The sequence below is a fragment of the Strix aluco genome, chromosome 11, assembly GCF_031877795.1.
Source record: "Strix aluco isolate bStrAlu1 chromosome 11, bStrAlu1.hap1, whole genome shotgun sequence".
NCBI lineage: Eukaryota > Metazoa > Chordata > Aves > Strigiformes > Strigidae > Strix > Strix aluco.
In genome coordinates this window covers 5,271,952-5,285,057 of record NC_133941.1, presented here as the reverse complement: position 1 = coordinate 5,285,057, position 13,106 = coordinate 5,271,952, and the positions used below count along the sequence as shown (strand labels likewise).

Genomic DNA, 13,106 nt, shown 5'->3' with positions numbered 1-13,106 from the left:
CACCTCCTACTGCTGGCAGCACTTACTGCCAGGAACTGCTCGAAAGACTGCAAGGGGCTATGCACAGTGAAAAGTCTGAGCCCAGATTTTGGGGGATCGGACTTTTAATGTGAAAATCTGTGAGCTGAACACAAGCCAAAAGGTATTCAGAGCCTAACTATTTCCCGAGCCAGATGCTTCTCAGCAACAGTATATGAAAAAGTGTCTGCAGATTTAGTCCTTTATGCACTCGCATAAACTATAAATTCACACTCCAGTGTTTTGGGTCTGTTAGGCAACATTCAACTAATGCAGAGTATTTTAATAGCAATTCACTGCAAGTCAAACATTAGCCTGTCTATAAGGTAATGACTGCTTTCCTCCTCTACTTCCTTCTAGTGAGAAAATAACAATATAAGGATAGCTTGATACATATGTCTGGGTTTGATGCTGTGGTTTTACCAGGTCCTTGTCACTGTCCTTGGTGAAAGTCTTCTCCTTTTCGTCTTCATTTTTAGTCCAGCTATATGAGATCATGTAGTTCATGATCGGAGGGTGGTAGATGGTTTCTGGTTGGTTCCAGGTTACAAGTAATGCTGTCCTGTTCACAGGCTGCACTTTCATGTTGACCGGGGGAGTGCTGCAAGCTAAAAAACAGAAGGAAAAGATATGAAGCTCTCCCAAATAACCGAGAGAAAACAAACAGGAAGAACTGCGCCTCACTCTAAGAGACAGGTTTTTTCTTTAATGCCCTTGCCTACAGTAACAGCTTAGACTGCAATCCACTGAGACCAATGGGATTTAATACCACCTGCAGCTGCTTTCTGCTCTCCAGAGTAAAGGCAGCGAGAGAATCTATTCTCTGCAGGCAGGTTGCTTATTCTCAACTTATTTTCAGTCCTGACATTTGCATGTACGTTTTAACTTGGTCACTTAAGAGCTCTGCACTGGAACATAAAGAAGTCCAATCAACCTCAGCCCCAGTTTCTCTGGCCCACAGTCTCCTGCTGTATGAAGGGGGTAAATACTTCAGTGTGCTCTGCAGGCCCTGGAAATACGTGGAATCTCTGAAAATGTGAGACTATTGGGTCAGTAAGTATTTTCTTCTTAACCTAGTACATTTTTGCACATGAGCAGAGGTTACTTTATACTTCTCTTTCTATGTATTTTCCTTCATAGATTCTCAAATGTTTGTCAGTAACGTAACACCGGCACAGGTGACAGTGGCACTTGATGGCCCTCGTCCATCTCTTTCTTGTAACAGGCAGGGGAAGCTTCCAGCCAGCCCTTGAAAGCCATGCCTTCCTAACTGTGCCTGCAGCGGGGAGGCACAAGTTACTTCTCACTCAAGCTTAAGTTGGTGGGGACGTCAGCGTAGGAACAGCTTAACCAGTGGGCAAAAACACAGCTTCTGCTTACTGCAGACACCAAAACCCAAACTTCTCCAGACCAAGCCCAGGCACAAACCCAGCCCCGTACACTTCAGGAGTGGGGTGTGCACAACCCACTCACAGCTGCTGAAGAAAACATTTTTCAAGCCATTGAAATGTAAAAGTCAGGGTACTAATGAAGAACACTAGATGGCACTCATATGCTACTGAAAAAGTACATCATGAACTTCCCAACTACAGAGTTTAGATTTTTTCCAAGCTTTAAAAATCGTGTTTAAAATACACAATTCAGGACAGATTCTCGCATTCTCTTTCCCAATATAAACTCTGAACCAAGAAAAATCACTTGCAATGATACCTAAACACATGTGTCGTGGCAAAGGAGCTGGGCTCTTCTGCCAGGGAAAGTCAAAGTGTCACCCAGCCCATCATGCTGACACTGTTTGCAGAATTATTTTTCCCAATACGACTTTTCCATTTAAAGCCAACACATTCAGCTTGTTTGCGCTCTGCAGGTATGTGACTGCCTGTATATTTGGCCATTACTTCACTTCTAAAGAGTCCTGGCAGCACTGAAGGGGAGAAATGTCTATTCCTACGCCTGGACTAGCAGGTTGGTCATGTAGCTCTGCTGTCACATTGCTGAAATAGCTACAGTTCCTAAATAAAAATGATTAAATGCTGTAAACACCAATATTACTAGCACAATACAAAAATACCTGTCAAATGCATTTGTGCAGTTATAACTCACATTTTGTAGCTAGCCTGAACAAGAGAACATATATTGCCGAAATATGCTTGGGCAGGAAAGATCTTTGGCGTTTGCTCCTGCCACAAGTGGTGACAATCTTGCAGTTTTGCAGTAGATCCTTCTGCTCAACTCAGAAGGATGATCCAGCAAAGCACACAAACCCTGCAGTACCTCAAATCATTGACAAAATGAGTATGAGTTTCTATTTACACTGAGTTAAAAGGGCCAAACTGGCATTCTGCTGGCAACGCCACAAAGCCAGATGCAACACCTTGGTCTGCTGCCTGCAGACCCCTTCCCTCCTGCTCCCTCCTGGTCTCTGCAGGGAGCCCACAGAGCCAGCGTGCCACAGAGCACAGCACAAATGTGGCCAGCACCCGGCTGAGAGGGCACAGCTGAAAGTAGTCGCTGTTGTCACTATTTAGAGCTTCATGATCCTTGGTATGCCTCTCCATGCTCAGCTCTTTCCGCTGAGATAGTCAGATCAATTCTCACTGACATCACTGTTTATTGATAACTGCACCAATAAATCATAACTGCCCCCTTTGAAGCCCTTTGTCATCATAGAATTATGCTTCAAAATGCCAGGCCAGCCTTTATCGCTCCACCTAATCAAGTCCCATCAGAGATAGGAGCCCAGGTGAAGGACTACCCAGACCTAAGAGTCTTATCCAGTCCTCCTCCTCCAGGAGGACATGCAGAGATTTATATATTTAAAGTAATCATGCATCAAATTGTTTTAGAAGTAATTCAACCAGGTAACCTTCACGAGAGACAGCTTGATCTACCTTAGTTGCAGTGCCCCTCTGAACCACGGCTAGCCAGCTCTTCTTCAGACAAGGACCCCGAGCCACCCTAGGGAGAGGGGACTGTCGCATCCTCCATTCCATGCCACTCCTTGTAGCCAGCTTTGATGCCATGTAGAAGAGCTCATGCCAATGAGAGGAGAGAAGTGGGTATTTCCCAAGGGTAAATAGGAGACTCATTGGCTCAAAGTTAGGGGACCCTCCTTGACCCTGCGCCCTGACCCAAGAAAGTCATGAGCACTTTTAAGCAGTCGAGTGACTCCAATGACTTCACTGAGACAACTTTTGATGAGGACAAAATCATTCACAGCCAGCTAAAAGGAGACTGAATTTACAATACTGCTATTTCACAGTAAATATTACAAATTTTTCATGACTTAGTATGACTTTGTTCCAATTACTCCAAGGCACATAGCAGTACCTGATGTAATTAAGTAATAACCAACCATTTCTGTTCAGCCACTTTTTTTTTTTTTTAACAGCTTATAAATGGGCAAAAAAGAAACCTTTTTTATTAAATGAAACATATGGTTTTATTAATTTAACTAAACCTGCTCAGGACACAATGGAATAAAAAAACATTTGATCCAATAATTCAATTTGATGATTTAATTAAAGCGATACATAATAACATAGCAAACGTCTGAAAGGCAAGAAAAAAACTGCAATGATTTGACCATCTATAAAACAACTGGCATTTTCCAGAGATCTAATTTTCCTTTCAATACTCTGTGTTCCTTGGATTTTTGAAAGAAGATTAAAGAATCACAGGCTCCTCATTTTCTTTATTTTTTTAGATGCTAAAGAACCTCTACTGATTTTGCAAAATGTGCAGCTGAAGAACAAATAGAAACGTAGAAAGAGGTCGGGACAGGGAGGGAGAAGTTTGCATCTTCCTCTGAATTGTATCACGACACACTAAAGAGAAACACAAGCTTTTTTTGTTGTTTTTGTTTTGTTTTTTAATTAAATCAGGCTAAATAAGCAAAAAAGCCTGTGAATTCATGATTGCTTGAGAAAAAGAAAAGAACCGAAACCAACAACCAGAATCATTTCACATTGAAATAGCACCTCAGCTATTTTTAGCAAAAAAATTACTAATGCTCTCTTTTAAATTCAGATCCTAAGGGATAACAAAAATATTGAGGGGGCTTTCAGAATGCCTTTCTGTGGTGTAGCGCAATACTGAGCCTGGCCCTGCGTAGGTCTAGCGGGACACACCAAAGCCACTATATGTCTTGGCTAGCAGACCACCCGTGCCAGGACTCCTGGAGGCAGAAAATCCTCGCCAGGGCCACAGGGCTACATCTCGGAGGCACCCAACAGGCAAGTGCGCTCGCAGTACCATGGGCATGCCTCGCGGCAGGCAGCAATGCCCCGAGCGTGGCACGCCTCGGACCTCTCCGAGTGAGAAAACCCTCCTCACCCTCCTGTCAGGGATGACCTGAGCTGGGAACCTGGCAAACAAGCTGGCTCCTGTCTTATGGAAAAGTCCTGCAGAAGAGGGAGGGTTGCACGGGTGCATCTGGAGGAAGCCCTCTGACCTGACACAGGGCAGCCCCAGCCGGTGTTTCCAGCTGTTGGCCATGTGTGGGGCTGCCTGCGAGCTTGACACAGTGTCTTGTCTGCGGATCAGCCCACCGGGGAAGGCAAAGGGCAAGCCAGCATCTTGGCTAGCCTTGTCTTCCAGGGCTCACTCAAGCCTGGAGAAAACCTGTTTGCCACTCGCAGACAAATGTAGCATGCTAATATAGTCCTAAGCACTGGCCAGGCCAGCCATACAGCAGAGAATTATTTTCTTCATGTTAAAAACATTCCAATGGGCTGGAACAAACAAAATTAATTTAACAACTCTGCATTCATCTCTCCCATAATTTGATTTGTATGTTGTATTTGGCTACGTAACCTCCACGAGGCTTTCCTAACTGAAGCCTGATAAAGCTTAATCCAAAAGCTCCTGGCAGCTTCATTTCAGAGAGCTGAAAGACAAAAAGGGGGCTTATTGTTTTGCAAAAATTAACCACTGATATTAAGACACACCCATGAATGCAGAACCTTACAGCTTTTATTTATTTTTTTTTTAAGCAGCCTACATTTCTCTTTCAAAGATAGAAATGCAAAACCAGCCAAACTTTCTGCGTTTCATCGTGTTTTTTGCGTATGCTACCTGCAGTTATAAAAAGAGCTATTTAGGGAAAGTTTGAGATAGTGCAAGAACTGTGTATTTGGTTATTGCTTCTCCCTGTAAAACAGGTGCCTCATATGATGAATCCAGAGGCACTGGGCTCAGAGGGATTTATAAAATCCTCTAAAAATGTTCTAAGTTAGCTCTTCCATGCATAAAAATGTCACCACTTTAAAGGCAGTTATTTCTAGCTGTGCTATGCCCTCTTTTGGAAAATCCCACTCTCTCCCTCCTGCTGTATGTCTCAGCAATGCAAAACTCTCTTTGGTACCATGGGATATACATCGTGTGATGAAACCCTGACAATTTTCAGCACAGAAAAGCAACATGCCAGTGAAGTCCTGAATCCCTCGTGGCAAGATGGGCAGGGACCTTCTAAGGCAATTCATATGTGGAGGGAGAAACCATCAGCATCAGGATGTGCCCATAGCACATTACTAACTCAGGACTGTTCAGAGGTAGCTAAAAGACAAGAACAAGGATATTGTCTTGCTCTGGGAGGCAGCTCCTGGCTGTGAGAAGGGCTTCACTTCTTCTTTTTCTCACTGATCTGGATAGACATGAGATGAGTGGTGGGAAATAGTGTTTCTCCCTTACAAAGGAGGAGCACAGAGGATCGTAGGTGGGGGCATTTCTTCCCACATGTTCAGTAGGAGAGAAACTGAGAGGTCAATATGGGGGTTTCATGCCTTTCTTCCCCATAAGGGCAAACAAGCTGGTGGCCAAGCTCTTTGGGGAGAGTGGGTGTTTCTTTCCCCTCTGTCCCAGCACTGGTAAGAAGCTGGAAGGACCAGTCCTGCAGGACAGAGGGACCACTTGCTGCTGTTGCTGTAATGACACCCAACTCAGCCACGAGTTTCCCAGCTGATTTCAGAGAAGCCTGAAAACTGTCATTGATGCCTGTGCTACGGGCAAAATACTGCACCGAGTTCACTCAGCCCTGCAGCCCCCAGGAACCTGACTGCAGACAGGACAAAAGCGATGCCACCAACAGAGAAGGGAGGAAAATTAATTTCAGCTATATATATACCTCTATACACACACACACATATATATTCTTTCTCATTATTAGACCCTCAAAACTTCAAATAAGCCCTGAAATGCAGAAATGTGGGTTATACTGCAACAAGAAAACTCACACTTGCTTTCAGTGCCATGCCAACAGCGTTACGGTAAGGGAAGTGATACAGTGCCAGATTCAGGTACCTTGCATTGGCATGACTCAGTGGGGATGCCTGGGAAGAGACTCTGATCCATAACAAACAACAGCATTCTTTGGGCTGTCAGATTCAATCTCGGAGTTCATGGAGGGCTGTGCTCCCAAAGGATAACAAATAGACTACGAGGATCATATGCAGAGACAACACCGGCTTTAATACATAGAAAAGTGCTAAGAGGCATACTTACAACATTTCCCCCCTTCTCCTTTTACTAAATGTTTGTAATTTTTTTGTTTTGCTTTAGTGTACGTTGTTAACTTCTCAGAGTGCTTATAAATGACATTATTAATATATAAGGATAATTGCTTTAAAGAGACACACGCATTTTTCCTTTACCTTTGCCTGCACTTTGCCAGCAGGCATTTGCAGGCTCCAGAGCATGCTGTACACACAAATATTTGTGTTGATCTACTTCAGTCCACAGGCAGAATGTAGCTAGGAGACAGACTATTTATCTTCCCTGCTCTTACCTTTCACTATGCTTCAAACAGACAGGGTTGTTTCTTAAGGTGTGAGGGACACCGTCAGACCCCGCACTTGTTTTATGAGCCCTGTGAAATAACCTCATGAGCAAACTGGCACGTGAGGCACTTCCGACGGGGCGGCTCTGGGCAAGCTGAGTTTTGCCCCTGTGCTGTCTGCCCATTTCCCGAGGTGAACGCACAACCAGCATTTGGATTCATTCCTGTATGGTTTTCTTTGTAGCATTTGAGTTTCCATGGCATCACAGCAACAGACCCTGTTTTACTGAAAGGCATGGACTGTGTGTTTTACTACGTTGTGTTTCAGCCCAAATATTTCATATATTTCACAAATACTGTTTCTACAGCTGTGGCCTGAATCCTCAGTGGGTGCAGATCAGCCTTGCACCATCAGATGCCATCCCATCTGATGTCCGCCAAGGATCTGCCCTGCAAGTTTTGTGTTTATATTGCACACGTGCACGTGTACATGCAGAGGGTGACTTGTGTTTAAAATGTACACCTGTGTCCTTATTTATACAGTCCATCTGATGCAACACGTGTGATCATATTCAGTGGCACATGCTGCGTCAACATGGGGAGAAGGAGGAGGATTTCCTGCCAGAAGGACACGTATTTGCCATGTTAGCCAAGCTGCCTGTTCCAACGTCCTGGCAAGGGTTGCTTGGACCGGGGAGCATAGGAAGAACAAGCCAACAGGGCTGGTAGAGCATCCCAATACGTGCCTGAGGGATGCCCAAAACCAGACCGGGAGAGCAGCTTCCCTTTTTATAGCTTCTGGAGGCTTTTTCCAACACAAGGGATGCGCTGCAGGCACTCATGGTCCAAAGCACTGTCAAGACTGAAAATAAATTCAGTACTTCTATGGGCTAAACAGCTGGACCGGCAGGTAGGCAGTGCAGAAAGGAATTCCCTGCAGGTGTAAATGGAATAAATCATCAAGCTCCCTTACAAGTATTCAGCTCTTCCAGCTTTAGTGGCAGCTGTGAACCCAAACCATGCTTAAACTTCCACACTGAATTCCTCTTGCTCTTTTTGTTTGGGCCCTTTATAATCTCTAAAAAAGTGCAAGCAGTTACTTATTGTTTATTAATAAATCTCCTGGTAAGCTATCCACTACATCCAGGCACAGACACATGTGCTGCTCACATTACAACCACATGGACGTTACTACAGATGAAAACAGAACCCTGCAGAACAGAGCCACTGTGAGGGGAGCATGAGACCTATGTCAGGTATATGTAACACATCTTTTTGTACCTGATTCCCCCTCAAAATAGGTCAGTTTTTTTCCTGAAATGCTTTGCCTTCCACCTGACTGATCTGAGACTCTTTGGAAGGCAGCAGCCTGCCCCTTCCTGCTTTTGCATGACGTGCACCAAGACAACTGCATACAGGAGGACCTAGCACTGCAGAGCAAGACACGGATGAGGTGGAAGGGATAAGATATGCAGAAGGAGCACACTGATTGCTGCCTAAAATGTAATTATAGCAGGTACTCGAGGTGCACGTCAAAAGAAACTCTCGCAGCAGTAAGCGAGTACATTTACTCAGAGCGCTGAGGCACAGTGGCAGCCGGGCAGGTCTGTAGTGCAAAGAAGATGCAGGGCAAGCAATTAGCAGCACGGTGTTACCACCCTCACATGCAACCTTTTGCACTGAGCCAGTCTGCTGCACCAACAGAAAGCCTAATAATGATACATAGATTCATCTGCACCAGCACACTGTAGTAGGGCACTGACCTGATTAAAGGGGAATGGAATCAGGAAAGGATAATCTTCATAACAAAATGAAATCAAAAAGGAAAGTAGAAAAAGTCCAGTTATCCAAGGAAACTGGGAAAGAGTTATTAATCTATGAAGAAATCTTCCAAGATTCTTCCAAAGGACAAGAACGATCAACTGTAATGCTAAACATACTGTAAATTAACTAAAAAAGGTTCTTGCTTATTTTTGTTCTCCCTAAGATATTTGAAGAAAATAAACAGTTATCATTTTGCTTTAGCAATCCCAAGCAAAGATTTCAGTAATATATCATTTTAAATTTACATTTACAGTGTTGTTCTTTTGGATAGAAGACACATATCACTATAGAGTATTTTGTGGTCATTTAGGTTTGACTAAAATATATAAATGACATTCAGCAAGAGTAGAACTTTTCTGCCTAACACTCTTATTAGCCTCCCAGAGAGAGCCTGAGGGCATGAAAAGACTGCGAAGTTGTTTTGAGAGAGTTCTCATAAAACATGGGCATTTAGAAAGCAAAACCAAATTACTGGGAGTAATAACAGAAGCTATAAATGAGACAAATAACTTGTACTCATTCAGAAACACTGCCACCAATGCTCTAAACTATCTGCCTCAAAATGATGATGTCACTGCACTGAATCTCCAGAACTTTGGATGCTGCTGCAGCGGAGGTGTGCTCCAACATAAGGATGCAGAAAAGGCAATACCTTCGCAGGAGGCCTTAGTTTCATTTCTGACATGAGGAGCCATAAAACAGTGAATAAGAACTAAACTGCTTTGCTTGAGCAGTGCTGTACCTTTGATTGCAGGTCGATAGCTGGAGCCATGACTCCAGTGCAGAGCATGCAGGAGGGAAAATCCAAGTATCTTCCATCCGCATTTTAGTGGCATTAAGTTACAAGGACTTCCAAACTGTGTATCGCTACCGCATAACAAAGAACAGTAAGGAAATGATCGCCTGTACCCTACCAGAGAAATGTCCCAGCTGTTAATTTAGAGTCCAAAGCTAAGTAAGTTTTACTAGAGTCAATTTATGACTGCTCATTATTTAACTTAGTCTAGGATCATAATTAAAGATGGTACTCTAAGGCGAATTCCCACTGATGGGAAACAGCATCATTTGAGACTCCAGCAAAGAGTAATCAGACACCTTTGGGGAAGTAATCAGGCATCTGTAAAGAAAACTCTGATGTCAAGAGCCCCTCACATGGGATGCTTGTTTAAGTGTTGTAAGGCTTGCAGCACATTTAATGAGACAGAAAGGTTAAAGGGTTTTTTTTTTTTTTTAGCATTAAAAAATATAAAGAGAAAGAAAACAACATTTGATGGTCCTAATCAGCAGCAACATAAAATGGGCAAATATCACTGCACATGCAGTACATCCTGAAACAAGGAAATGAAACACCTTTTCCTCCTGAGTTTCCATGCCTACACCTTTACTGAAGCAGGTAATGTTTTGTAAATACATCTCTGCTTGATGGGGCAACATGTGAAATTAGTAAGGAACATGTAGACTCAGGTCCTTGAACTGGATGGACTTTTATGTAAGAATTCTGTCTATTTGTCCCTGAAGAGCAATGTACACTATTAAACTGATAAATAATTAGCAATCCCTCTAGCACAGCTGCTTGAAAGCAGCCCGTGCAAAGGCAGGAGCACAATATGTGATGTGACAGACCAACACAGTCCAAAGCCACAGAGGACAGGCCAGAGAAGAAAAGAGGCAATTTTAACAGAGATGGTCATGTGCAAAAAAATCAAACACTGCCACTGTCACTGACACTTACAGTATCTGATGAATATTTTACAAATACAGTTGTGGTTTAGTATGTCTGTACAGAGAACCTCTAACTTCAAAACTTTATATAAATCAGTACTGTAACACTGGTGAGCCCTCTTGTTATATTTTACAGGCCTGATGATCTGCATGATTTAACAGCAAGATCCACTGTATACCTTGAATCTCTGAAAGTTTCGTCTTCTTAAAAAATATTGTTGTATGATGGTTTATTATCAGTCCACCAGTTACTACAATTACATAGCTGAACAGTATTTATCCTGAATGGTATATTTCAGAAATAAGATATTTAAAGATGATCTGTATGGTTTCTTGAAACAGTTCCAGGGTCAATTTAAGAATTAAGTTCAGCTCATGGGCTCTGATTCAGCAAAGGTCTTATGCATATGCTTTTATTCCAGGCATACAAGCAGTCCTCAAGAGAACCGTTTTAAATCAACTTTTGCCAACAGGAGGAAGGAATGAGATAAAGGAACCAAAGAAATCTCTGCTTGCTAAATACCAACACAAAAGGAAAACTGGAGCTTTCACTCCCAACTGAAAAATTAGCCCTCTACACTACTTCAGATTAGCTAAAATATTTTTACCATCTTGTATTCTGATGATTGAAAACACCACTCCCTCCCTTCATTGTCTCTTTAAAATTAAAAAAGAGGAGGAAGAGGAGAGTAACTGCAAAACAAAAGGTAACATTCATATTGGCTAACAAACTGGATCCAAATGCACTGACAGTTTTGGTTGACCTAAAATAGCCTTTCCCAGAAGACATTTTATTTACCAAATGCCACTACTTACAGGGCTTTGCTAAGGAAATACTCAAGAGGACTGGCATAAAGTGAGAAAAAGTTTTCCTCCAGTGTATCTGCAGGTTATGCTACTGGTCACAGTTCTGTGACCTGAGATAGCTTTGATATCTGGGAGAAAAGACATTCCTGTCTGGTGCCAAACTGTTCAGGATAGCACGTTTGTCAATGGACAACTGCAGAGCTGCATCGCTTTGTGCTGATCTGAAATTCCCTATTCAACAGGGAATTCTGAAAATTATTCTAAACATTATGCAAATTGTTCTGGGCACATTTTCCTCCAAAATAAGACAGGCTTACATAACGAACACTACACTGTTTTCTAGATTAGCAATACTGCCCACAGACTTAATAGAGTGTGACAGAGGAAACAAATTGCAAAAATTCACACCGACAAACCAACCCAAACTTCCCCTCTAGAGCTGAAGACCATCACAAACTGTATCACCTTGCAGCAAGTAAAAGACACATTTTTGTGACCTTGCCTTTTTCTACAGTACACAAATCTAAGCACAGAGAGGGTAGACAAGAGCCAACATGTGACAGCCATTGGTTACGTTGCTTAATGCAGTGTGGAAAGCATTGAGATGCAACCATGAGGTGTGCAGAAGAATCTGCATAAAATAAATTTGTTATGCTAACCCTACACTCTTATATTTGTATGCTAGACTGTCTGACTGAGAAGCGCTCTGTGCACTCGCTTCTCAGTACTTTTGCATGAATGACACTATATAAAGGGGTACTGTATTTACTAGCTGAATAAACAATAGGTTTTGCTTTCACTCAAGTATTATGACTTCAACTCATTTTATTTATATGTCAGTAGTTCAGAATGTGCAGTGGACCAGGCACATCATCACTGTTCACCTTTGTCAAAGAAGGGGCCAGAAACATCCACGTTGTTATATCTCTAGAACAGCTATAACTCATCCCTGTAACCTTTGGAGGATATGCTACAATCCATTTTGTAGCAGCAACACTGCAGCAACCTATTTATTTTTAAGTTCATGAAAAAAATGCACCTATTTTCAGCGTCTCCTGGTGTGCACACAACCCAAAAAGTGACAAGTTGACAGAGCCTGTACAAAAAGACTGGCTGCCCAGCCATTAGCTTCCTATAGCAAAAGCTCAAGGGGAAAAAAAAAAAAAAAAAAAAAAAAAATCACAGACTCTAGCATCATCCCTGCCATTAGATGGCATGCTGAATGTTGTCAGAGCACAGGCAACGCATGCTCCCCACCTCAGGGTCTCTCTTGAGCATGTTGTAAGCTCAAACTCCCAGGCAGGCATGCGTACAGAGCATTACGGTACCTGGACACGATGGGAGAGGACCCAGAGAGAACCTGCTCAGAAAACCAGTCCCCAGGCACGGAAGGTGTCAAGCATCCAGGCACCAAGCTAAGTGTGGATGAACAGTTGTGCAGCTCCCTTGCTCCTGTAGACTGGCTCACATCATGTTAACTAAGCCACGTGTGCTTGGTTGAATCTGGGCCTTAGAGTTCTTAAAGATCAAAGTCAATGTGAATCTTTCCAGTTATTCAAGTGCTCCTTTGGTATCAACACTTCCAACTTCAAGATCAGCCCATTAACTACAGACCTTAGCATTTGTAATGCTCAGTCAAAATTGTGGGTTTCAGCTATTTACTATGAGGGTGAAAATCACCTAAAGCATTTTTATAATCTTAAAAACCATTCAGTGAATTGAGGAATATGCAGGCATGTGGCCAAAGCAGTAAAATCTTGAATATTATACCACATGTACCAGAGGTACCTTGGCTGCACTCAAAATAAAAACTAGTCAGTTTTGTCACTTTTAACATAATGTAACCTATTAACTTTCATCACTGTTCTGGGTAAGTAATATGTACACAGGATATAACTGAAGAAATAAATATTGACACATGTTGCTGTTAAAACACTGATTGAAAACTGCAGGCCAGAGC

The 13,106-nt window shown here is 42.6% G+C and overlaps 1 protein-coding gene across 1 annotated transcript in view; it reads right to left on the bottom strand.

Moving 5' to 3' along the window:
• The window catches only part of PTPRG (protein tyrosine phosphatase receptor type G), a 408,208-nt gene that overhangs the window by 81,407 nt on the left and 313,695 nt on the right, over window positions 1-13,106 (bottom strand). The window contains exon 9 of the mRNA XM_074835886.1: window positions 442-626. Coding sequence (XP_074691987.1) covers window positions 442-626 — 185 coding nt within the window. The remainder of the gene's footprint in view (window positions 1-441; window positions 627-13,106) is intronic.